The sequence below is a fragment of the Muntiacus reevesi genome, chromosome 9 (assembly GCF_963930625.1).
Source record: "Muntiacus reevesi chromosome 9, mMunRee1.1, whole genome shotgun sequence".
Lineage (NCBI taxonomy): Eukaryota > Metazoa > Chordata > Mammalia > Artiodactyla > Cervidae > Muntiacus > Muntiacus reevesi.
In genome coordinates this window covers 53,559,838-53,587,262 of record NC_089257.1, presented here as the reverse complement: position 1 = coordinate 53,587,262, position 27,425 = coordinate 53,559,838, and the positions used below count along the sequence as shown (strand labels likewise).

Here is a 27,425-nt window from a genome sequence, read left to right as displayed (position 1 = left end):
AGAATAGCCACAACTCTATGCCCTGGGACCTGGATGTCATCACATGCAAGCCGGGCAGGGACTGGATTGTCTGTTAGAAACCAAGAGCCTCAAGGGCTGAGATGTTCTGGGTTTGGGTGAAGGTTAAGCAAATCTGTGGACTATGAAATATAGGGAAGGAAAATCCCAATATCCAAGCATAGTGACGCCCACCTGGAAGATGCCCGGGGCACTGGTCCACAGGTTCAGCTCTCTCGCCCCTTTGACAGGCATGACCTGATGCAGGGCAGCCAACTCTCCCCCTTTAGCTCCTTCCATGCTCTCCAAGCAGTCCTCCACATACGACCTATCTTCTGCCCCAGCTCACCCATAGGGAGACCCAGGTTTTGACCTACCCAAAGCAACAACCCAAGCTACTGAACTGCGAGATGGCACTTTGATAGAAAGGAAATGGTTAGGGCACTGGCTCCTAGGTTCAAACTCTGACCTCCTCATGAGCGGTCTGATGCTGAGTGAGCTGAGTGAGCTATTTAAACTTTTCATGGCTCAGGCTTCTCATCTGTAAAACAGGGATGATGTAATTCACCTGGGATTATTGTGCTGATGACATGATTAAGGCATGTGAAGTACTTAGAACGGTGCCTGGCATACAACAAGCACAAATAAATTAGTTATTATTATTTTCCTAGAGGACATTTACCAACTTTTCTTTTTCTTTGTAGCTTATGATTTGCTAGAAATAAAATTATTTCTTCTCAAACCATGATAGACTGATTTCTTCTCAAACCATGAATTACTCTAAAGGTAAATAAAAAGTCTGCACAAATTAATAGAAAAGAGAGCATGAAGATGTACAATTTCAGCTCATTTTTCACTTTTATTTAGTTCTTTAATGACTTCTAACACATTTAGATGTTTCAAATCTTAATTTTTCATGGTAGATTAATAAATAAGCCCTGGGATGTTGATAACAATAGCTAACATACACACATATATAAGTGTATGTATGTGTATATATATGTGTGTATGAGCTTATATATGTGTATGTACATGTATATATATACACACATACATATATGTATATTTACTATGTACTAGGAGGCAGGGTACTATACATTACAGTATCATGGAGAACTGAAGGTAACCACTGACTACGTGCGTGCCTGTGTGTAAGTCACTTCAGTTGTGTCTGATTCTTTGTGACCCTATGGATTGTAGCCTGCCAGGCTTCTCTGTCCATGGGATTCTTCAGGCAAGAATACTGGAGCAGGTTGCCATGCCCTCCTCCAGGGTATCTTCCTGATCCAGAGATTGAACCCAGGTTTCCTGCACTGGCAGGCAGATTAGACTAGGAAGGGCAGAGGCAAGATTTAAACCCTGGCTTGATCTGAATCCAGGCCTCTGCTCCAACTTCCCCAACCTACTTGGTCCCCATAAGCTTTGTTAGAACACCTTCAACCAAAGGAGAGGGAGTTGACAAGCCTGCACATCCAAAGACCAGATCCCTAGATGAGGTAAGGATCACAAAATCAAAGCCCCCTCGGCATTCCCGTTCCCTAGAGAAAATCTGCTCATCCTGCCTGGGTGCCCCACAAGTTCCTGCTAGTGATTATTCCAGAAAACCATTACAGACTTTTTAGAGGTACACAATTGTGTGTTCCTTAATTAAGTCCTGTGAATTATTCCAAGGAATTTCTTCAGAATAATCACTGTTTCACAAAAATAACGAGACGACGACACCAATATAAGGTATATTATCTCCTACCCAGGGAATCAAGCTGAGTAATTAGAGTTTAAGGCAGATCCAATTATCCACAGCACACAGCCAGATGAAAAATTGGAACTACGTGAGGAAGCAGAACCTGGAGGAACTCAGAAAACCCCACTGCCTTAATTCCTGTGGCCGAATGCTGAGACTGATTGAGCCACATTCCATTTATCCGGTCCTCTCCAGTCCACACATCCAGACCTCCTTACCTTGTTCACAAAGTTTCTTGGTCAGGGAGCCTTCATCTTGAAAATAAATGATGCGTTTCTGTACGATGCTAGCCCTGTGGGGAAAGAAGACGCAAGCACACAGTGAGGAGGGTGAGTTTGGGGGACGTCAGATTTCTGCTGGCCCACCCACAGCTGTGTGGATTTGAGGGAGTGTGCTCAACTCCACGTGGCTTGGTTTGTTCAGTGGAAAACTGGTATTAATACTAATAGCTACCTCCTAGGATTGCCATGAGAACTAAGGTAAGAACTCTTATGTCAAGAGTTCAGCACACACTTAGAAACCACTCAATAAATATTAGTTACTGTGGTGATGTTGGTGGTACTCACATTACTGTTAAGGTAGGACAGTGAACTAACAGCACTTTCAGTAACTTTTCTCAATGGTTCATTTACTCTAGTTTTATATCAAACGACGGAGGCCATTTATAGATCAACCAAATTCAAATCAGGGAAGCATGTCAAATTCTCTTCCTGAAGGGGGAAAAAAACCTTAAAAATATATTTTGATTTGTTCTGAAAATGTCATTCTATATCTTTCCTGAAAGTCTAGACGAAACTGTCTCTTACATTCTGAACAAAGACAACTGCAGCTGTTACATCTCTCTTAAACATGTCAAACTCAAACACAGTATCTTAGAATTTGGAAAGATATTCTGAGGTTGAAAAATGACTTGATTTGGCCAGCATATATTTTCTCTTTAATCTAGGATTGCACAGACATACGACGTCTCCTTTTACCCACTCAACTGTTGATTTTCAGCTGCCCTTGGAAGAGGCCTGAAACCCAGTGTTCCAGCAATCTGAAAAGTCTACAGCACAGCATTGAGACGGTGCCAGTGGATCTCAGGCCATTTCTATTGATTTTCTTTAGCCATGCTACTCAATCAAAAGGTAATTTTCACTTTGATTTGCCCTATTTAACAGATAAAGGGAGCTCTTGACTCCATCACAGCTGACCACACTGAACCAGGGAAAGTCACACAAGCTGCCTCATGTCACATGATTTCAAACCCAGGAAGAGCCCAAGTATGCATGGATCTGCTGAGCACAGAGGCAGTTTTCTCAATGGTCTGGGCCTATGCCAAATGGCTTTCCAAAGAAATATCTACTCTACTCCCAGTCTTACACAAAAGAATAAAATTGAGGCCAGCCTACTGATGTCTTTTGCAGTCCGTCCCACCCCAAGAGAGAAGAGATGTTGAAATAAATGAATGAAATATACTTCCTGTTGACACAAAGCTACTGTGAATATTTATCCATTCTGTTGACCATCAAGCAGAAAGTTTCTTCAAGCCAAGAGAACACTCTGGAGAACATTCACCCCAAAGTCAAATTTTAAAAAAGCCTTCTGCTAGCTGGAGCATCCTACTACAGTGAGAATGCCTCAGGGAGCTCTGTGGAGGGCAAGGAGTAGGCCTAGTGGGAAATATCCCAGGCCCCACATTCTTGCTGCAACCATTTCAACTCAACCAACCTCATTTCAACCCAAAGCTGCCTCCTCTCCCATTTGTCTTCCTGTTGTATTTGCAATAGTTAGAATTTGGAAAGAATATTTTGAGGTTGAAAAATGACTGGCTTTTGGCCAGCATATAGCAGATAGTTTCTGGAGGTGTGCTTAGCGAGCAGGCATTGAACAGGGACACTGTCATACACAAGACATATGGGGCCACTTCCCATTCTCAGAGTTGGCTGAACAGTGGGGAGAAAGTATCAAACAAACAAATCCTCAGGTAACAAATGGAGACGTCCACAGGGTATGAGAAACTGTAACACAGGGGATCCTGACCAAGTCAGGAACGGCTCCTCCCAGAAAAGGTGGCTGCGCTTAGATTTCAATGAGTAGAAGCTAATTAGACAAGTGGGATGGAGGAGCAAAGATGAGGGCATCCTGTGCAAGATCCTTGATGTGGGGAGGGCTGTGGCTCATTGGTGAGCCAGCGAGGTGTGGGATGAGCTGGGAAGGTGGGCAGGGCCAAATTACCCAGAGCCGTGCAGGGAGATGGCATTTTACTCCAAGCTTGATGAGACGTCTTTGAGGAATGTGCCCTGAGAAGTGAGATGATCCGGTTTGCCCTTTTAAAAGAGCATTTGGACCAAAAAGTAAAAACGGATTTGTGTGGGGTTGCAGTATATAGAGCTCTCATGCAAATAAAATTTTGTTTCAATAAAAATCTCTTGATAAAATGATTTGAAAACACCTGATCTACAGGATAAAATATTAACCTACCATGGTATTCAAGGTTTTTCATAAAAATCTTCCCCCAAACACCTCCTAGTTTTATCTGTTGGCATTTTGTGCCATGCTCCCTGGGTGCCAGACTGTGAGAAGTTTATCCTTCCTTCTCTGAACATTTCTTCCACTCCACACTCCCTTACCTGTGCTGTTTCTTTTCCCAGAATCTACCATCACCTGTCTTTGTGAGAGTCTGTAACAGACATTCTGAGTTGTCATCCTCCCTATGATTTAAAGGTGGGGCTTCCCTGGTGGCTCAGTGGTAGAGAATCCACCGGCAATGCAGGAGACACCGGTTCGATCCCTTAGTCAAGAAGAACCCCTGGAGACACAAATGGCAATCCATTCCAGTGTTCTTGCCTGGGAAATCCCATGGACAGAGGAGCCTGGCAGGCTACAGGCCATGGGATCACAAAAGAGTTGGACATGACTGAGCAACAAGAACATGATTTAATGTCAGAAAAAATGATGCTTAGAAAAATTACATCACTCGCAGATTTTCCAAAACTATCATTATAAATAGTTGAAGGGCCAGAGATAGAAAAATATATTTTCTTTAAGATATTTGTTTCTTACAAGCCTTGTTTTATGAAGTCAAGGTGGCCCTCTTTTTGATAATAGCTGTAACTTCTGAGCCCTTGATTTGTGCCACTCATTGTGCTAGGGAGGTCCTTCATGTGCATTATCTTATGAGCTTATCCTTTACATATACTACAGGTCCTCAAATTCTTTATGAAAACATTTGGGCTAGATGTATTCCTGGGTTCAGAGTTTTTCAGACATTAGAAAGTGAAGATGGCAATAGGCCATTAACAACCCCATGACCAAACACATCCACCTTCTGCAGCAAAATATTTGAATACTCATTCTAAGAGAGTAAATAAAATCTATAAACAGCTTCGTATCAGTTTAGGTCAAGTTCAGCAAACTTATCAAAATGCTCTTATTTTCAGAGGGATTAAGATGAGGGTTTGTACTACTTTCATCCTAATCTTATGGGTGAGGATGACCGAGATACAGGGAGGTTAAGTAACATGCTCAGGGTTTTGAAGTCTTTCATCTACTGCCAAAGCCCACGGTCTGTCTGAGACTCAGAGTGCTTGTAAGGATTAAAGATGATTACGAATAAAGAGTATAACTGCACTGTGAGGAAAGTACTCTTATAAAACGTAATCTCAGATTGATTTTGGGGGAATGTATTTTAGGATCTCATGGTGCACACAGTGGAGAGATCTGAGACTTCAGTGGGTCTCCACGGAGCCTGGGTCATGATAACATGAAGCTCTCCATAAAAATGCAAGCATACATCCCCATTCCCAAACTGAGCCAACCCTCTGGACCATACACTTTGGATTTCAAACTCTGTGCAGATCCACTGAGGGATACAAGCCTTGTTCTGATCAGGCCCTGGTGGTCTAGCCTTATCTCTGTCCAGTGCCTCCTGAGCACCCTGCCCAAACCATATCCCAAATCTGTCTTCATGATCTCACATTCTGGGTCCCTGTCCATGAGACTCCTCTGTCCTTCCTTGTGATTCTTTAATATAAACCACACACACACACACACACACACACACCTCAATTACCTAACATACTCAACCAAGATGTTACTTAGAATGATGTCTTGACTGCAAGCTCTTCCTATGAGAGCCATAACCTCTTGGGCTAATCCTACCCCAGCACTTACTGACCTATTATAATTGCCTGTTCACTCTTCTATCTCCTGTGTTAGTAGAAGCTTCCCAGGAGCAGGAACTGTATCTTATCTCCATAGGTGCTAGTACTGTTGCAACCCTGGCATTCAAATAGAAGGAATGACATTTGGAAAGGAAAGAGCTTGAGGTTGAACTGTCTGGAGGGCATGATGAAGGTCTCAGTGGGTAGACATAGGGACCTGTAACTCAGGAAAGATGTGAGGAGGATGGATGTGGCAATCCCTGGGGCAGAAGTCAGGGTCAAAGCTTTTAGAGTGGGTGACGTCACCCAGGAAGAAAGTGTGGGGAGTGAGAAGAGTCTAGCTGAGTTCAGAACTCTAAAGGCCAACATTTACCCACAGATATGCCAGCAGAGACCAAGACATTGGAAAACTTGGTTGCAGGAGATGTTTCTTTTTATTCCTCATTTGGTCAACTCCTGGGAGAATTTTATATTCTGAGAAAATACATTTCATTTCAAGCCTGTTCCCATCAGAAGTATAAAACTCAGCAGAGATTTATAAATCATATTATAGTTCAGAAAAATAATAGCTTCACAAGATGAGAATGCCGTTGGTAAGAATTCCCTTAGCATTTCAAAATGACAAATTTCTCCCATTCTGTGTTGCAATTTGGCAGTCCTGTTGCATAGCATTTATATACCGATATACTGAATGCTCTCTTATCATGAAAGAGCGTGTTAAGGAAATCTAAATTAAATTTCTCAGTATGTTAGCTTCTCAAACTTTAAAATATTGAGGTTCTAAATAACTTACTAATCACTTCCAAAGTTTTCCTTTAAACCTAAAGTGGAACCTTTCCAGAAACGCCATCCTGAATGCTTGGTGCTTGGTTCTTTTTCTGTCTGAAGAGTTTCTTCATTTGCTGTTGGGGAACTGGCCTGCTGGAGTGAAGTTGGAGTTGGTTAAGTTGGAGGTTTGCTACCTAGTACTGAAAAGGCCCAGGGTCCCTGTTCTCACTGAAAAGGACATGGAGACCTCGCAAACTGAAGGATGTGGGTGAGTTCGGGCCATGAAATGAATGAAAAATACACATGGACCCTCAGTGGCTGGGTCACTGCCTTGTAGGTATAATTTATGTAAGGTCCTTACGACACGCACGCTGCACAAAGTAAATATTCAGTAATGGTAGCTGTTATCATTGTTGCTGTTAAATCACCAGCCCCTAACAAAGTGCCTGACACATAAAAGTACTTAATAAACAGAGGCCATTATGATGATTGATGTCAGGCCCATCTCCTTTGTTTGTGCAGAGAAGAGGGAGAGTGTTATCTTTGTCAACAGCTTCAGGCAGAGATAATGAATGACTCCAAGGAAGTACAGGTTTGCGGTCTCCAGACCGCAACTTTTGCCAACCCTCTTCCCAGTTCCAGTAAAATCCCTGTTACTGAACATTTCTTGGAATACTTTACAAAATTTGCCTCTGATCTCGGGGATATTTTCCATAGACGTGATCCAGCTTATAACAAACAACATCTACTCCCTTTTACGAATGATTGAACAACTTCATGGGAGGATGTAGGAATAAAATATTAAAGCATAACGTTGGTAACATCATCAGGAACTGAGGGTAACAGTCTTATTTTACTTTGCAAGAATGCCAAGTGCTAATCTGATCATGGTCTCATGTTACTCAGCAAATATTTACAAAAGCTGGGTGCATTCCATGATCCAGACGCTTACCAAACTTTTATATGGTTTTATGTGGATCTCAGGGAATGCAGCTGTGTCCAGGAGTTAACAGGCTTCCTGGCAGCTCATGGCAATGTGCTCATGGGAGAAGTAAAGTGAAAGCTTATCTGTAGGGCTTTATCTATGGCACACATAGGGACTCCATGGCTGTCCAACACTAAGGTCAGGAAGCTATAGATTGAGTCTGCTATAATTGTCTACCATGACTGCAAATGACCAAATCTAGTAAATTATAAAAAGAGCTAGCTGCCAGGAGATTATTCCTGTGTAATTAGCACTCATTCATGAAATACTTACTGAGCACTTATTTTGTATTTGGCTCTTTGCTAGGAGCTGAAATTTCAAAGACAAATAAGAGATGGTGCCTTCCAGTATGGACCTTCTAGTCTAGTAGGGAAAAAGATAGAAAAAGGAAACAGGAAATCAGCGTTGAGCACAATAAAGGAGAAGCCACAGCATGCAGAAGAGCAGTAACCAACTTCACCTTGGCAAAGCTCTAAGAGAAGGCAGTGACTCTGAAGGTCTGAATTGTCAGACGGCCAGTGAAAACAGAGAATCTGAGAGACACATCACAGACAAATGTATAAGAAATAAGTACTTTACTGGATCTGGGACAGAAAGGGAGGGTTGAGTACAAGATCTTTTATTTTTTCTTTATTTAACAGTTAAACATGCTTCCAAGTGCTTCATAAATATGAATTCGTTTAACCGTCCCCCAAACTCCATGAAGTAGGCACTATTATTATCCCTATTTTACAGAAGAGAAAACGGAGACAGAGGAAGGTAAGTTAACTGACTCCCCATAGACAAACCGGAGAAGGCAATGGCAGCCCACTCCAGTACTCTTGCCTGGAAAATCCCATGGACGGAAGAGCCTGGTGGGCTGCCGTCTATGGGGTCGCACAGAGTCGGACATGACTGAAGTGACTTAGCAGCATAGACAAACCCCAATGACTAGATGGAGGGTTGGTGATGCCAGTGACTGAAACAAAAGACAGAAAGGGCCAGGAAGAATTTTTTCTTTTAAGTTTTGGAATTTCTATTAAGCTAATTGTAGCTTCACATACAACTATAAGAAATAATAGAGAAATACAACAACTTTGCCTAGTTGTCCCTGATGGTAATATTTAGCAAAACTTCAGTATGATATTACAACTAGGATATTGACCAGGTTTGAGACTGGACATAAGATTGGTGCCACAGGATTAGATGAGGACCAGATCATGCCATTCTAAAGAAACTATGCCTATGGCAAATTGGCACATGCTAAGACAGAATATCCCCGAATGACTCTCAGGACACATTGTATGTTAGAACCCTAATTGGAGAATCATCTACAAGTGCTCTGGTGACCAGGCAGGGGACCATTTCTGGCTTGGACAAGATGATGGTAGAGGTGGAGATGGGGGAATTATTTGTAGGAATAACTTGGAAAGATAGCACTAGAACTGGCCTTGAAGTCTCCGAGGCTCCTACTATAACCAGGGGTGAGTTCTTGGCAGGCGTTAGAGTTGCACACCTAAACGAGCTCCTCAGCAGGTCCACCACCCATATGTTTTGAAGCAATGCTGCTATCTGCTCTGGGCAGACTTCTTCACCTGAATCAGGGGAATCCTCTCCACACAGTGCTGCACGTATACTTGCAGCTTAGGTCATGACCAGAGTCTGGCTAAGAGGTCCGTTAGGTTCTTAACAAGGCTACGATCCATTCCCAACCTTGTATGGCCATTGGATTTCTAGAGTTTCTTGATGCACGTTACTGGACAAAATTGCATCTACAACATCCTGGTTCTGATTTTAATAAAAATCAGAGGAAAACTAGTGTTAGCACTCAGTTTGTTTGTTCTTAGAATGACCCAGAGGATAACAAACTTATTATGACTCCATTTTCTCTTATTATTGTCCAGTTTTAGACCTCATTTTTATCATGCATCTCATCAATATTATCACTCTAGCACTTTAAATTTTACCCCTAAAAATCCAATGGAAAATTAATAATGAGGAATTGACTTTCATACCATAAGAGAGATGTAAGAAGAATAAAACTAATTTTTTTTAGAGAAACTAATTTAGATGTGAGAGTTATTAAAACCAGACAGGCATTCATCAACTCACATTTTTATTTGACAGAGTAGAGGCCATGAAGCTGTGTTGGGAATTGGAGGCACAAAGATGAACAAGACAGAGTACGTATGACACCAGATAGTGGAGAGCCCGAGAGACATGACTTGGAAAACACTGCAGAGCAAGTGGGAGAATCTACCCAATATCTACTCCTTTCATCTGCCGTGCTTGCAGAACCCTCCTTTTGATTCATATGTAGCCTCAGCAACATAAGAGAGGGTTATCAGCACAGGGTTGGAGGGGGTGGGAGGAGAACTCCTGAGAAACTTTTGCTTAAAATTGCATAAAAGAAATTAATGACTCACTTGTCCTTTCTTTGTCCAGTGTTGATCACAGATAATACATGAAACAAGGCAGTCATTTTATGACCAATAGGAAAAGACCAAGAAAATTCAGAGACACTGGAGGCTGCACTGGAGATTATGTAGGATTGGGGTCAGGGATGCTTTGGTCAGAGTCTGGGAAAAGAGCACTCCAGATAAGGCCTTAAAAGAGGGCTTGCATTTGGAGGGTGGGAGGTTATGCTGCCCTTTGCTAGAACTTTTCATGGGGTGCAGAGGACAGATACCTGCATGCAGTGACTAGGAAGACAGCAGCAGGCTTGCCAGGACACTCCAGTCTGAAGAGAGACAAGGCTTCAAATGGGAGGAGTTGGGGGGGTAGGCAGCATGGGTGGGAGTTTGACAGGAAAACACAGGCAAGGGAAATAATCCTTCTGCTCTGGAGGGAGCAATCCTACACCTGTAAGCTGTGGCTGAGGCAAGAGTAGGAACCCTTAGGGGTACCTGCTGGATCGCTGGCTAGAAATTTGTCATCTGTCGGAAAAATCTTAAAAAAAAAACTCACACAGACCAAACAGACTGCAGGACGTAGTCCCAATTGTGGAAGCTCTTTCCGGCCTTCTGGTTAATGATCAGGACCGTTTTTCACCCTTTAATTGTCTGATATCAAACTATCAATTTTTTTTTCAACATCTTTTGATACTCAGTATCTTTCTCAACCTTGCAAAGAGATCTACATCTAAACCTTGAGTCTGGGGAAAGATAATCTCCCACAGCACACCTTTAGGCCCCAAATTTGTTTTCTCCTAAGGGTACAAGAGGCCTTCTCTGGTAGCTCAGTGGTAAAGAAATCCACCTGCAGTACAGGAGACTTAGGTTCAATCCCTGGGTTGGGAAGATGTCCTGGAGGTGGAACTCACAATCCACTCCAGTATTCTTGCCTGGAGAATCCCATGGACAGAGGAGCCTGGTGGGGTATAGTCCATAGGGTTCCAAAGAGTTGGACATAACTGAAGCAACTGAGCATGCAAGCATGCACTCAAGGGTACAAAATCACAGAGTTTGATGTCCTTGAAAAATCACTTCCCCCCCACCCCCCATAAGTCTTAGCATGTTTTCCAGCATTTTATATTATTATTATTGGTACCCAGGGTATTACTAGTCAAGGGACAACTGACAGTTCACCATTTCTGTAACACTGCTGGACCCATGATTCTATTGTATAATGTCTCATACGTTTAAACTGCTAGTCAGTGTTTGTCTCACTTTCCCCTCCAATTTCTCCATGTCTGTAAGCTGTCACCAGACTATGAGCCCCTCTGACCCCTGGACTGTGTCCTCTTCATCATTGTATACCTGGAATCTAACAGAGGATCTGGCCAAGGCTTACACCTGGGTTTCTTAATCTGGGGTTTGCAGACCGGATTCAGGATGATGAAATTTTTTGTGATATGCACAAGTGCATATTTCTGGTTGAGAGTTCCTAGCTTTCATCTGCTTCTCAAAGAGGTTCCTGACCTTGAAACCTTTAAGAACCACTATTAGGTCTGCAATGAATGATAGTAGATATGTGAAACGGCGTAACTGTCATTCCATCGTTAAATCTTCAACTAAGATATAGCCTTTTTTTTTTTTTTTCTAAAGATGAGGGTTAAGTTTTCATCCCAAGCACCCAAGGTTTCAACTACTTTCTCTCCAGGCTATGCTCCTTCCTGAAACAGAATCTGTCTTAGCTAGAAAACAAGAAACAGAAAGTGAAGCATTGCTCTTGGGCTCCTCAGGTGTTCCTTGCAGAGTCTGGATGCTCTTTGTAGGGCATCCGCTCAGTTCAGTTGCTCAGTCATGTCTGACTCTTTGCAACCCCATAGACTACAGCACGCCAGACTTCCTTGACCATCACCAACTCTCAGAGCTTGCTCAAACTCATGTCCAACGAGTTGATGATGCCATCCAACCATCTCATCCTCTGTCATCCCCTTCTCCTCCTGCCTTCAAACTTTCCCAGCATCAGGCTCCTTTCTAATGAGTCAGTTCTTCGCATCAGGTAGCCAAAGTATTGGAGCTTCAGCTTCAGCATCAGTCCTTCCAATGAATACTCAGGACTGATTTAATTATATAATCAATCCAGCCTGAGAAAGAGGAAGTGCTGCCCCATCGAAAGCTCCCTCCCTCCCTCCTTGCTACTTCCTCCCTTCTCACACAAGTCACTATTCTCTGAAGTCGGTCCCACTCTGCCACGGCCACAGCCGCCTCCCCTTTCTGTGGGTTCCTTTAATCTAGGGTGGACAGCATGGTTTCTCAGATGTAAACAATCCAGTTGACTCAGCAGAGAGGCTACTTGACCTCCTTTCTGTTCTTTAGGGAGCCTCCCTGTCACCTAGGTTTCCTGTTGTGAAGCTGGGAGCTTCTAGGACAGCAGTGGACCTGTGGGTTGGGAGATGCTCCCTCCTCTTGACAGGGTTAGGGAGGATGTGGAGGGTGGTTATGATTCTCAGCTAGGGATTCATGGTTCATGAAGGGGTTGCAAAGGATTCTTGAACCCCTAGGAAAAAGTGTATGTAAATTGCAAGCAAGTGCATTGCTTGGGGGGAGATGGTATAAGAGCCACTGCTCTAAGGTAGCAGTCATGACCTTCATGCCTGTTAGTTTACTTTCCAGTGCCCCCTGCTGCCCCCATTGGAAGGACAGGCATGGAAGATTAAATGAAGGATTCCCTGTACAATTACTACAGAAACCAACTAATAAGTTTCCTCTTCTTGCCAACCCACCCAATTTACCTACACTCGGCTAGGAGATTAATCACCATCTCCAGCACATTACCAGGTAGTAGTGGTACCATAGTCCTAATGACCCCGTCTCCACATCAGCCCCACCCCACCCCACCCCAGCTCAGGGTCTGACACATAGTAGATCCTCTCTAAACAAAGGTTCCCCTCTCACTTATAGATCATAGTCTGAGCTCTTGGCTAAACATCCACCATCCTGAACACCAGGACACAGCCTTGCCTTTTCACTGTTTGTCATACAACCCCTCCCCTCCTCCCCACCCCGCCAGCTTCTGGCCCTGCTACTCAAACCAGGAATGTGCTCCCGCCTCTGCTCTGCCCAATCATACCATCTCACGGCCTCCTGAGGGCCTCATTGGCCAGAACCTTTAGAGTGACCTCCTCTGGCTTCCTTGAACACCACTGATCTTTGCCATCCACTTGGTGTTCAGGCACTGGGTACTCTTGATGTTTGCTTGAACTTTAATATTTTGCACTGCCATTTAACTTATTGTGAGTTTACGTTTTGGACTTCTGACTGAATTCTAAGCTTTTTCAGGGTAAAGGTCTTGCTGCACCCTCGAGGCCCCTCTAGCACTTAGCACAGTGCCTTTCATTCAGGATATACTGAAGATATGCTGTTCTGATATGTTTTCATGGACTGACTTGACCTGTAATTTAACACCTTCTGGCTTCAATCCGGCAAGAGGCACAAACTCCTCTGTACTAGCAGAGCCACCAGCATGCTGGGTGAGCAGCAATGACTGGTCTGAGTCATGAAACACTTCCCATTGCATAAAGACTAGTTAAGTCCACTTCGTTTTATTCAAGCTCAGCTGATGGCAACTGCTGTTCTCAAAGAGAAAAATTTGGGTTGAATTTAAAATCCCTTCACAAGGCTGGGAATCAACAGGAAGATGGTATGTCTGCCAGGAGGAGGTTAAGCCCAGGACAGCACTTTCTTTATGGAAAAGACAGTTGCTGATTACATGATGCTCCGCTCTTTGCTCATCCCGTGAGCTGACTCTTTAAAAGAAAGTCACCCATAGGTCTTATATTTTGACTCACTCCAGATTTGTCCCACGTTATTTCTTTTCAACATCTGCACCCCTGTTGTAGCATCTGACGTCATTCTTATGTCACATGAACTCATCAGAGGTAAACCATGATATCTGGACCCCCACAGAGCTTGAGCGGAACAACATGAGACCACAGGAAGCCACAGAATCTGGGCTCGATTTGTCCTCTTTCCTAGCCTTTCTCATGGAAAATATTTTTAGAGATAAGTTAAAGGAAGAAAGGAAGGGAGGGAGAAAGTGACAGAAAGAAAGGAAGAAAGACAGACAAGAGTTTTAACTTTTTGAGTAAAAAAAAAATGTGAAAGAGAAGTTATGGCACTTCATTTTATTGCAGAGTAGAATACAAGTGACCAAGTTTTGTTTTGTTTTAACATGGCAAATTAAAAAAAATTCTACTGAAATTTCCCTGGAAATCCAGTGGTTAACACTCCACACTTCCAAGGCAGGGGCAGAGGTTTAATCTCTAGTCAGGGAACTAAGATACCACATGTCACATGGCACAGACCAAAAAAAAAAAAAAAAACTTCTACCAACGTTTGATGTGGGAGACAGGAGTGATCATGGAGCATCTTATTCATGTTAAACAAAGTAGTGAAAATCTTTTCTTCTTCAAGCAGGCAAGGAGTAAATTAAAACCCAACAAGTTAATAAAAATATCTATCCTAAAGGTGAACAACTAAACAACAACAAAGGTGATAGCGCAATCACATTTATATGTTGCATGTCTTAGAGAGATGAGGAAGTTGGACTTGAGAGCTTGTGTTCCTAGTAAATGCTTAGACCTTCACAAAGTATGGACAGAAGTCACAGTGGACCTGGAGCAGAAAGAGAGGGAGGTGGAGGAAAACTTCCATTTCTTCATCTCTATAAAGGAACAAGAGTAAAACCAGACGGTCACTGGTGAGTTTGCGCCATCAGATTGGAATGTACACTTTCCTATGTTTCTGAATGGTTCCATGTCAAGGATGTTTCTGATAACGAAGATACATGTCAAGGAAGTGAACTTCCTGGACAGAATCCTTATCCTAGGAGGATATTTGGTAATGATCTTTTGGAAATGATATTTTGCACTGTATTTATTACTCTCCCACCACCCACCCTCTGCATTCAAATGTATCAATATGCACAGTGTTTCTTTTGATTGGCATAGCTAGTCTTGAAAATCTGTAATTCAACTTGTTGCTGACTTGGATTCTTCTCTGTTCAAGCTGCCCTAGAGATGACCAGGAGTCCCTTGTGGCCCAAGGTCTAAGGTCACTGACTGGCCCAGTTTAGGATGGATTGTCAATGTCAATTGTATTGGAAAAAGCTAATAAATCCTGGGCTTCCATGTGTCTGGTACCATCCTTAGGAAGGCCAAACCAGTCCTTGGATCTGTAAATTGTTATGATTTGTGCAACGTATTTTACTGAAACCAACGAACTGCAACTGATTGGACTGAAGATCAACAGACGGGTCAAAGGCAACCATAGATGCACTGGACCTGAGGGTTACTGGCTGCTTCTGAGTTGCTTTCCTGCTAATTCTGCCAAGTAGTTCAATATACATATTCAATATGTATATAAAGTAGTGCAAGCTGGCCTCTTTAAATTGTCTTTTGAAAAAAAACAAAAACCCCAGTCAGACAAATTGAGAGATGATGGGTCACTTTCCCAGGTCTAGGTACAGAGCAATGGACAATTGTTCGGAGCACTTTTCTGCTACTCTCTGGAGCCTGTGGCATAATCCCATTGTGACCCAGCACGGCTGTGGCCAATATGATGACCTGACTTGCCATGCTATTCCCCCACACCCCTGCATTTCTGTGATAAACTGAAGGTCGGCTATGCCTGAGGAATACTACATAGAAACCTGCAATTAGCAGCGTTTCCATCTGGATCCCACAGGGCTCTTTTGGTTGTTGTCAGGACTCATCAACATAAACATGAAGTTGTTTTGATTTGCTACTGTCTCTCCTCTATCAGAAAACTGTTATTAGGAAAATTGCATTAATTAGCAACAGCTGAGGGGAGGACCAGCTATTTTGGAGCTGCAGCTGCAAGTCTTTTTGCAATCTGACTATTGCCTAAATTTTAACAATTAACAGAATAAATAGTCTCTGAATGTATTTAATCATGTTAATTTTGTTTTCCTCTATTTGTATTACTGTTTAGGCCTGGTATTTAATGTACATTAAAAATTCTAATGCCATTAGCAAGCTTTAAAGCATAACCTCAGCTATCCTAATCTTGTATGATTTACTAGAAGTGATATGTTGTTTAGCTTAATGCTAATTTTTAACTTTATGAGGAAAAATTAAGAATTAAATCTTACCCCAAAGGTTGGCCTGTTGAATAAGATATTTGCTTGAACTGAAAGTCTTGTTTTAGAGCCATTTTAGGTAAGAGAACAGGATGGATAGATGGAAGGATAGATTGATGGATGATGGAAGGAGAGAAGGAAGACTAAATGGATAGAATGGAGTGATAGAGACATAGAATAACAGACACACACATGCATAAGGAACTGGATTTAAACATTCTAAATTCTAATCCCACTTATTCATTTATTTTCATTATAATCAGCAAGATAAAGACAGTATAACAGAAAGACCTTTGTAGTTAAGCAGGTCAGGTTTTTTCCGGATCTCTCTCTTTACTGTGACTTAGGTGAATTACAGCCCTGAGACCCAGTTTTCTGCCCTACAAATTAGGGTTAATATCTACCCTTGTGAGCATTAATGAGTTCAGCCAGCATGGAAAGTTTCTGGCAAGAAGTAAAAGCTTGAAAAATATGATCTTCCTTTCTTCTACTTTAAACCTCATGTCGCTATTTAACTTCTCATGCACTTGTTCCTTTTCTACCCAGCTAGAGAGTTAATGAAACCCTTATTAAGCAGGGAGCTTTTCTTGCTCATCCCTGAACCTACCCACAGGGCACTGCATAGGGCCTGGGGCCCATTGGTTGCTGGTACCTATTCACCAAAGTTAGCGCACAAGCCCAGATTTTTATCAGCTTGCATAACAATGACTAACATCCACTGCGAGCTCCCTGTGTGCCAGGCACTCCACGGTAAGCATTTTATAGACTTCAAGTGTTCTCAGCCCTGGCTACTCATTAAACTCACTTGGGGGAGCTTTTAAAAAGTGTTGACACCCTGATTGCATCCTAGTCCAAGGAGATCAGATTTCCAGGGGGGACGGAGGGTGCAGAACACAGGTGATTTTACAGAGCTGCTCAGATGATGACTCCATTTTGCAGCCAGGGTTGAGAATTACTGATACCTTATCTGATTTAATTCTCCCACCTATGAGGTAGCTACTATTATCATCTCCTTTGCAGTAAAAAGCCAAGGTAGAGAGGGACCAAGTACTTGTACATGTTTATACAACTCTTGAGCAGAGGAGTCAGGACTGGGAACCCAGTGAGATTGACTCCACAACCCATAGCTCTCTCCCAACTCCCGTTTACAAGGAAATCTCAAGCTAAAACTGTGGGGCAAAGATAGAGTACATAAGCGTCCTAAGTGTTATACGGTGATTCTGATCATCAGAATGGATTAAAAATGGATATAAACACAGAAAATCTTTTCTATTTCAAAAGTGGAGAGTAGGTTCCTATCTTGACTTTTACACTCAGAGTCTCTGTGACCCAGTTCAAATCACATTACTTCTGTGAGCCTTAACCTTCCACAGTGATAAGGAGTCTCTGTGACCCAGTTCAAATCACATTACTTCTGTGAGCCTTAACCTTCCACAGTGATAAGGATGTTACCCTTCCAAGAGTACTGAGAAGGTGCTCTGTAAACCCTAAACTATTTTAAAATTGAAAAGAGATATTTCCCACCCCCTAGCTCCTTACCCTCATTTTATAAGAAAGACACCAGGTTCAGATTGGATAGAGCCAAGACTCCAACTTTGACCTGTCTGACCCCAGAGCCCCTCTGCAACAGGCAAACTGTCTAATATAATCAGTTGAGAACCAGCTTGAAAAATGTTATTAGCAACAGAATCTGTGGGGATTGTGGAGGGGTGTGGAAGTTAGGCTTTTCCATAAAGAGCTAGTTTTGAGATGGCCATGGCAGTGGCTACTGGGGGGTCTGTTCTTCTCCCCTCCCACACTAACCCCCTCACCTCACCAGCCTCAGCCAGTAACTCTTGGCTGTGTTCCGGGGGCTCAAGTGAGCATAGAAATGCAGCGAGTTCCAAAGACAGCTTGGCATTAAAGGTTCTCAGGTAAAATCCATGTGCCAGTCCCTCAGCATTTGTCTCTCTTCTTCCCTCCCCCATACCTGGCACAAACCCAGCACACAGTAGGTGCTCATGAAATGTTTGTTCATTGAATGATTGATCCGTGGGGGGGGGGGGGGGTGGAGGGCAATGAAAGATACACTGACACTCCTTCCCTCTGAGGCCAAGTGCCACCTACAGCATCACATACAAACGGGCCTTTTATACCTTGTCTCACTCAGCCATGGTTTCCACCCTAAACCACTCATCTTGATTCAGCTTTGTCTTGTTTCTTCCCCTGTGACTGCCTTTCCAGCGAGGACCTTTGGGCCGGATCCTCAGCAGCCCCTCTCCTTTTTTTTTTTTTATATTTGACCCCTCCTGCCCTCCTCTACTATGAGCTGCTCTGGCTCTGCTGCCATGCAGGATACAACCATCAGCTAGTCCAGCCCAGGTTCCAGGTGTACCTGGCCCCACGGTAGGTCTCACAAGGCTGCTGACCATACAGGTGTGGGAAGGCAGTGAGTGGGAAGTGAGGGGAGCGGACCTGAGTGGGTAAGATGCATCCACAGATCAGAGTTCACAAGCCTCTCCCCTGTTCGCCCTCCCTAGTTAGAAAACTGAGGAGGCTCGCAAGCCCCCTTTATAAAAGACAGTCCTCCCAAGAATTCAGCCAAAGTAAAGAGCTACTCACACACTGTGGCAGAGACTTAAATGTAAGATCAGAAACGATCAAGCTCTTACAGGAAAACATAGGCAGTATACTCTTTGTTATAAATCACAGCAAGATTCTTCCTGACTCACCACCTAGACTAATGGAAATAAAAACAAAGATAAACAAATGGGACCCACCTTGTCCACAGCAAAGGAAATTATAAACAAGATGAAACAACAGCCCTCGGAATGGGAGAAAATAATTGCAAATGAAGCAACTGACAAAGGGTTAATCTCCAGAATATATAAGCAGTTCAAACAGCTCAATATCAGAAAAACAAACCACCCAATCAAAAAATGGGCAGAAGACCGAAACATACATTTCTCCAAAGAAGACCTATAAATGACCAATAAACACATGAAAAGATGCTCAACATCACTTGTTATTAGAGAAATGTAATATCAAAACTACTAAGAGATATTACCTCATGCTAGTCAGAATGGTCATCATCAAAAAAATCTATAAATAATAAATGCTGGAGAGAATGTGGAAAAAAGGGAACCCTCCTGCACTGATGGTGGGAATGTATTAATAAACTGATATAGCCATTATGGAATACAGTATGGAGATTCCTTAAAAAAAGAAATCTGGGAATAAATCTACCATGTGACCCAGCCATCCCCACTACTTGGCATATACCCTGAGAAAACCACAATTGTAAAAGACACATGTACCCCAGTGTTCACTGCAGTAATATTTGCAATAGCCAGGACATGGAAGCAACAGAGATGCCCATCGACAGATGAAAGGATAAAGAAGTTTGGTACATTTATACAATGGAATGTTACTCAGCCATAGAAGGAACAAATTTGAGTCAGTTGTAGTGAGGTGGATAAACCTACAGCTTCTGATACAGAGCGAAGTAAGTCAGAAAGAGAAAGCAAGTATTGGATATTACACATATATAGAGAATCTAGAAAAATGGTACTGATGAACCTAGTAGAGAATGGACTTGTGGACACAGAGGGGGAAGGTGAAGGTGGGATGAATTGAGAAAGTAGCCGTTACATAAATACAGTATCATATGTAAAATAGATAGTGGGAAGTTGCTAAATAACCCAGGGATCTCAGCCTGGCACTGTGATGACCTAGAGGAGTGGGGGAGGGGTGGGTGATGCAGGAGGGAAGGTGTGTGTGTATATATACATGTAATTATGACTGATTTGTGTTGTTCTACAGCAGAAACCAACACAAAATTCTAAGCAGCTTTACACCAATTAAAAAATAAATAAAAAATTTAAGAAGGAAAATAAAAGCTTGGGCTGCAGAGTTAGACTGTCTGGGATTCAAATGCCAGTGTCACCACTTATGATGTTGGGCAAGTTGAGCCTTAGCTTCCTCGCCATAAAATGGGAGAGTGGTATTTTCTTTGTATACAGAGTTTCTGGCATACATTTCGGCTATTATTATTACTGTCACTAAAAAATTAGAGCAACACTCAGCTGAATGCTCAAAGGAGGGATGTTTGGGGAAAAAGAAAGGAAGGAGGGAGAGAAAGAAAGAGAAGCAGGATAAAGAAAAGAAGAAAAGCAAAGAAAAACAATCACATTTCTTGAGTGCCAGCCACCTCTAACCCAACCACACTTTTTCCTACTCCACCATCAGGAACGCATTCAGGTTCTCAAATGCTCCTTGCTTTATCTGGCCTCAGGACAGTCCCACACAGCTTGCTCTGCTGTGGCCTTCGTCAGCTCACAAGCGGATCTCTCTGGACCTTCTGCACCACGTCAGACTAGGCTGGGTTCCCCCCTTTCAGCCCTGCGCTCTGCCCATGTGTGATGCCCAGGGACAGGGCCACCCGTTCCCCACGACCCCTGCCACCACAAGCGAGGCTGCGCTCTGCATCCTTGGCGCCTGGCATGGTGCCTCTGAGGGATCTGTGGCGCTGCTGTGAAGAAGTCAAGGAATAAAAGGACACGCCAGCCTCTCGGACCTAACAAGTCCTGGCCCGTCTTCTTGATTGAACCCAATCAATGTCTTCTCAGATATGCAGATGACACCACCCTAATGGCAGAAAGTGAAGAAGAACTAAAGAGCCTCTTGATAAAAGGTGAAAGAGGAGAGTGAAAAAAGCTGGCTTAAAACTCAACATTCAAAAAACTAAGATCATGACATCCAGCGACAGAGGATGAGATGGTTGGATGGCATCATCGACTCAATGGACATAAGTTTGAGCAAACTCTGGGAGATAGTGAAGGACAGGGAAGCCTGGTGTGCTGCAGCCCATGAGGTCACAAAGAGTTGGACACAATTGAGCAACTGAACAACAACAACATCTTCTCATCCTCACCTTAGTCCAAATTTCTGGGAGGAAGAAACCAAGAAGAAAATGGAAAAAGAAGAAAGAAGAGAAGGAAAGGTGCAGAAGCAGTTCTCTCTCCTCTTTAACCCCTCCTGCCTTTGAGCTGAGTCTGTTTAATTTGAAACTATTTCATCCTTAAAAAAAAAATCCCAGAACAGTACAAAGAACTTTTTTCCCCTGAAGCATTTGAAAGTAAGTGGTTGACATGATATCCAATCACCTTGAGTACTTTCATGTTTTCCCTACAAACAAAGATATCCTCTTATGTAACCACAATGTAACAGTAAGACTCAGGAAGTTAACATTAATACATCTAATCCTCAAACACTATTCAAGCTTTGACAATTGTTCTTTTATGCCCAGAAAGTCTTATTTAGAATCACAGTGTTGCCCTTAGATTATATTTAATATGCCTTCTTCAATCTGGAGCAGTTCCTCAGGCTTTCCTTGACTTCTTTGACTTTGAAAGTTCTGAAGATTACATGTCGGTAAAGGTTATGCACCTTGAGCAGGAATATCACAGAAATGATGCTGTGTTCTTCTCACTGCATCCGGCTGGGGGCACAGAATTTAAATTCAGATTTGTCCCATTACAGGTGTCTGCTGAACTTCTCCATTCTAATACTCCTGGCTTTCTCTTTGTAAGTTAATATTTTGAGGGCAGGTATTTTGAGATTATATAAACATCCTGTTCTTTATCAAACTTTCCAATTTTAATGGATTCATTTATTTAGCCAGTGTAGGTATTTATTTATATCAATTGACCTCTAATTTCTCATTTTATTTAATGGGTTGTAATCTGTTGCTATCACAACTCTGTGGGAACTAGGCTACTGTGCATTTGTGCTTGGTCTTCCTCTTGCCTCAGTGTTATATTTTCATTTTTATTTTCCCAGATCTTGATTTTTTAAAAATTTAACATGACTATTTTGTTTTATGTTTTTCTTAACACTGCTTCTTAGTCTTTATGGGAATTGGCAAGAAGCTAGCAAGCAAAGGGAAACGAGATTCAGTGAGACTGAAACTTAACAGTTTCTAAGTTCAAAAAACCATTTATAATTTTTGTCCTAAATGCCAGAAACTGGAATTCACTTCTAGGGGTGAACCACTTCTTTTGTCTTAGAGACATTTTTGTGACAATCTTCATTGTATTACAAATGTAAAGCAATAATAATGATAGTAATATAGCCTTGTACAGAGTTGCTTCTGGACCAAACACTGTTCTAAACACATCACATATATTAACTTATCTAACCATCAAGCAACCCTATAAGGTAGGTACTATTATTATCCCCACTGCACAGGACAGGCATCTGAAGTACCCAGAGTTTAATGACTTGCTTGATGCCATTTTTAAGAGGTGGAGTCAGAACTCAGACTGTCTGACCTGAAACTATCTTCGTAACTACAGTGTCAAACAAACTAATCCAGAGGAAAACTGGGTCTGGATTTAGGTCAAGCGGGACTCATACGGGGCACTCTCTTGAGGGGGAACTAAACTGGCCCTTGATGTTGGGAAGAGAGCCTGATGCCCACCAAGTGTTAGAGCAATGAAACCCCAAGGACGAGCTTGGACTTCTGGGCCCCGAGAATAGCTAAATCTATAAGTCAGTGACATAGGGTCTCTGTGTTATGATTCTCTTCTCTGACTCCCCAGGCTTTTAACAACATCTTACTACCACTGTTGCTTAGTCTTAGCTGTAATGTGAGGTATTGAGGGATGGGCTCCACGAGTGGAAGAAAGCTGGGGAAGCAGTAGCTGCAGGAGTCTAGACTCAGGTAACCAAGTGGCAAGCAACAGATCAGAGCTTTTGATACCATAATAATTGTCCTAAAGAAAGTGAGAGTCACTTAGTTGTGCCGGACTCTCTGCAACCCCATGGACTGTACAGTCCATGGAATTCTCCAGGCCAGAATATTGGCATGGGTAGCCTTTCCCTTCTCCAGGGGATCTTCCCAACCCAGGGATCGAACCCAGGTCTCCCTCATTGCAGGCAGATTCTTTACCAGATGAGCCACAAGGGAAGCCCAAGAATACTGGAGTAGGTAGCCTATCTCTTCTCCAGGGGATCTTCCTGACCCAGGAATTGAACTGGGGTCTCCTGCACTGCAGGTGGATTCTTTACCAACTGAGCTCTCAGGGAAGCACAATAATAGTTTTAGGATTCCCTCAAATTCTTGGGTGGTCAACCTGGCAGATGCCTAATCTTTCTATATGTGTGCGTGTGTGTTAGTTACTCAGTTGCGTCTGACTCTTTGTGACCCCATGGACTGTAGCCCACCAGGCTCCTCTGCCCATGGGATTCTCCAAGGAAGTATACTGGAGTGGGTTGCCATTCCCTTCTCCAGGGGATCTTCCTGACCAGAGATCAAACCTGGATCTCCTGCATTGCAGGCAGATTCTTTACCATCTGAGCCACCAGGGATTGGTTCCTGACTAATAATCTGCAAACAATACTTTCCAGTTAAAGAAACAGGGGGTCACCCTTTGAGGAGTCAGACTTGGCCCTGAGGGAGCACACCTCTGGTTCTGTTGAGAGCATCCTGCTATTTCGAGCAATACTGGGTTAGGCTGTCGATCATTCCTCTATCCAACCATGGCTTAAGAGCTGGGATCCTGGACGCCTGCCAACTTTATCCTTGGGATGGGCTCTTCTTTCATATAGCACACATCACAACTGTTGACTGAGGAAGCAGGCAAGGTGAGTCTTTCCTCTCCACATACGAAGAAGTGCAGTAAGTGTGTTATTGCATCTAGAGTCCCAGCAACAGAGGCCTTGTTGGTTAGGGACCGGGGGCCTGTGACTCACACAGGATAGATGGTACAGAGTAGGGCCCAAACTAAGAAAAAGTGACTGTAGAGGAATCAGATCCGGGAAGTGGGTTTGCATAGCAACACAGCTGGTGTGAAGGATGATTCTTCCCAGCGATGTGGACTGGAACAGTGGGGCCTTTTCAAGGACGTTCTGACTCATCAGATTTCTACATGGAGCCACAGATGTATTTAATTTTATACACTGAGACTGATTTGCACACTGTGAGGATGCACGAACCCAGCTGCCTGAGCCCCATAAGTATGGCAGAGATGGAAGAGTGAGTGGGAGACCCTGGCTGCCATTCCAGGGGCTCCGCTCTCGCCTGCTTCCTGGTTCCACAGCCACAAGACAGGCCTCAGCCTCGAAACTTTCATCTGGGGTTGCAGCCGAGTCACCCATCGCCACCACACCTCGATTTTTTCTTGCACTCTGGAAGGCTTTTCTGGGTAGCTGGAACTGTTGTTCAGAGTCTAGGTGTAATTACCACAAAACAGCCTCTGACTTTAGGAAAAAAAAAAAAAGGCCTCTGGACCACATAAGGAGATGACAGTTAACCAGTCCTGCACCCCAAACTGCAATTAGAGCAATTCTGATGTCATCGTTAATCATGCCGATTTATGCTTTGAAAAGAAACCAAATGATGAATAAAATGATTATTTCTGTTTCTGCTTCCCCTTCTCTTTCTCCTCAAAAATTGGCAATAACACTAAAGTCAAATTAAACATCTGTTTGAAAAATAAGCCCGAATGCTGATGACAGCTGCCCTGGACTTACAATGCACCACAGCTGTCAAACCCTAAATTAACAATGATTTTCATTTATGAACAGCACAGAACTAAGATATTATAGAGCTTTCCCCCTCTATTTTCCTGGCTTCCAGGGGCTGTTAAATGCAAAATGTTAGGGAAATACCCAAGGAAAAATGTTGCTGAAATCAGCCTACAGTAATTAAACATGGAAGGAGAGGGGGTGTTCTTTCTTGTTGTTTAGTTGCTAAGTCATGTCTGACTCTTCTGCAGACTCTTCTGACTCCCCATGGACTGTAGCCCGCCAGGCTCCTCTGTTCACGGGATTTCTAGGCAAGAATATTGGAGTGGGTTGCCGTATCCTCTCCAGGGAATCATCTTGACCCAGTGATTGAACCTACGTCTCCTGCCTTGCAAGCAGATTCTTTTCCACTGAGCCACCAAGAAAGCCCTTCTTTCATCTTTCTTAATCTCATTTCTTCACTGGCTTTAGTTTGGGTGTTCTCTGTAGCAATCAGGCTTGCAGGAAGGCAAAAAGTTCAAGGAGAGTTCTTTGATTAGTGGTTACAAATGAATGGTGATGGATCTATGGAGAAATGTCATCTTCTACAGCACAGAGCACCCTCTGCCCATCTTTCTAGAGCTTTCTGTATCTTCAGTGGACTTCAGCCCACGCTTCTTCCAGGTGAAGCAACCTATGACTAGGTATATGACTTTGTTACCCTGTGATTACATGCTGGGTTTAAAAGATCTAATCAAGCCACTTTGGTGACAGGATAAAATATGCCAGCCTGTTTTACACTTACTTCATGAGATCTGCCAAGACGGCAGAGTAGAAAGAGCCTGAGCTCACCTTCCCGCACGGGCACACCAAAATCACAGCTGTTTGCAGAACAACTATCAATGAAAAAGACCAGAACATACCAGAAAAGAACTTCTACAGTTAAAGACATGAAGAAGGAGCCACAACCAGCTGGGTGGGAGGGGCAAACTCATGACAAAGTCCCGTACCCCCGGATAGGCAGATAATTACACTGCAGAATAATGACAATGCAGAGGTTCTCCCACCATTTCCACCACCACTGTCTCACGAGTTCTGAGCCCCACAACAGGCTACCCACCCCAGGGTTCCTGCACTGAGAAGATGAGCCCCCAGAGCATTTGGTGCTGAAAGACAGTGGGGCTTGATTTCAGGAGCCCCAGGGAGTAGGTGAAACAGAGACACCAGTCCTTAAGTGTGCACACAAAATCCCACAAGCTCCAGGGTCCAGGGCAAAAGCAAGTAATTTGATAGGAGCCTGGGTCAGACCTACCTGCTGGTTTTGGAGTGTCTCCTAGAAGGGGTGGAGGGAACTGTGGCTCACCTTAGGGACAGAGATGTGGGCACTAGCCATTCTTGGGAGCTACTTCTATCATGTTGGTGCTGGTTGGGGTGCTGGTTGATGCTGGTGGCGCCTTTTTGAAATCTCCCTCCAGCTCATTAGCCCAACAGCCTGCAGGTGCTGAGATGCCTCAGGCCAAGCAAATGGGGGAAAGGGGAGACACAGCCCCAGCCATCAGCAGACAGGCTGCCTAAAGATCTCCTGAGCACACAGCTGTCTCTGAACACAGCTCAGTTCAACAGAAGGCCCAGGACCTAGCTCCAGCCACCGGAGGAACCAGTCCCAGAATCCGCTGGTCCCTGGCCCAGCTCTCAGGAAGCTGGCATTAGCCTCTAGACTAGCCTCATCCACCAAGAGGCAGACACAGATAACAGAAAACCACAATCCTGCAGTGGATTCTGTGGACCTAGCCTAAAGCTGGCCAGACCTTGCCCTGGGAGGTGGGCTCCTGTTGTGCCCACCAGCAGGCCAATACACTTACTTTATGACCCCAAGAGACAAAGTAGGTTTGGAACCATCTCTTTGTCCTCTTCTACCCTTGTCCCCAAGTCATCACTTCCTTCCCAGGGATGGGATGAGGCTCAGGAGTGGAGCAACACATCTACTGTATATTCCCTGGTTAAAAAATATATATATGTGGATTGAAAGGTTAATGTAGGTCTGATAACATCTGATGATTTTTCACTGTTGCATAAATGTTTCCATCTTTATCTTATGACCATTTCATGTCAAAAATGTTCACAGGGACAAACAAATTGTGGCATATACATGTAAAGGAATGTGATACAGATATATAAAGGAATGAAGCACCAACACATATTATAATATACATGAGCCTCAAAAACATTATGTAAGTGAAAAAAATCAGAGGCAAAAGATCACATACTGCATGATTCCATTTATATGACTGGAATTTACTGAGATAGGCAAATCCATAGAGACAGCATGCAGATTGGTGGTTGCCAGGGGCTGAGGAGAGGAGAATGAAGTTCACTGATTATGGGTAAAGGGTTTTACTGTGGAGAACCGGAAATACTTTGGAGCTAGATAGAGGTGGTGGTTGCACAACGCTGTGCATGTACTACATGCTACCACATTGATGACTTCGAAATGGTTAATTTTGCCATGTGAATTTAATTTCAATTTTTAAAATGTCCACAGGGTCTAAACGTCATGTTTTGATCTCACTGTGATCAGGGTCCAAAGTACCTTGGCAAGCCCTGCTCCATCAGTGAGAGAGGGGTGGAACTGGCCTTGCTGCCAGGACTCTGGGCCCTGGTCCACGTGTACTTGTGCATGCCCCACCCTTGCCCCCCGAGCTGTGGTCACAGCACTGCCCCCTGCAGTGTGGGTTTTGGTGTTCCACCTGAGCCTCAGTTTCCTGCTGCGCCT

The 27,425-nt window shown here is 43.4% G+C and overlaps 1 protein-coding gene across 1 annotated transcript in view; it reads right to left on the bottom strand.

The window, feature by feature from the left end:
* Positions 1 to 27,425, bottom strand: part of SPON1 (spondin 1) — a 303,413-nt gene that overhangs the window by 173,306 nt on the left and 102,682 nt on the right. The window contains exon 4 of the mRNA XM_065944964.1: positions 1,957 to 2,030. Coding sequence (XP_065801036.1) covers positions 1,957 to 2,030 — 74 coding nt within the window. The remainder of the gene's footprint in view (positions 1 to 1,956; positions 2,031 to 27,425) is intronic.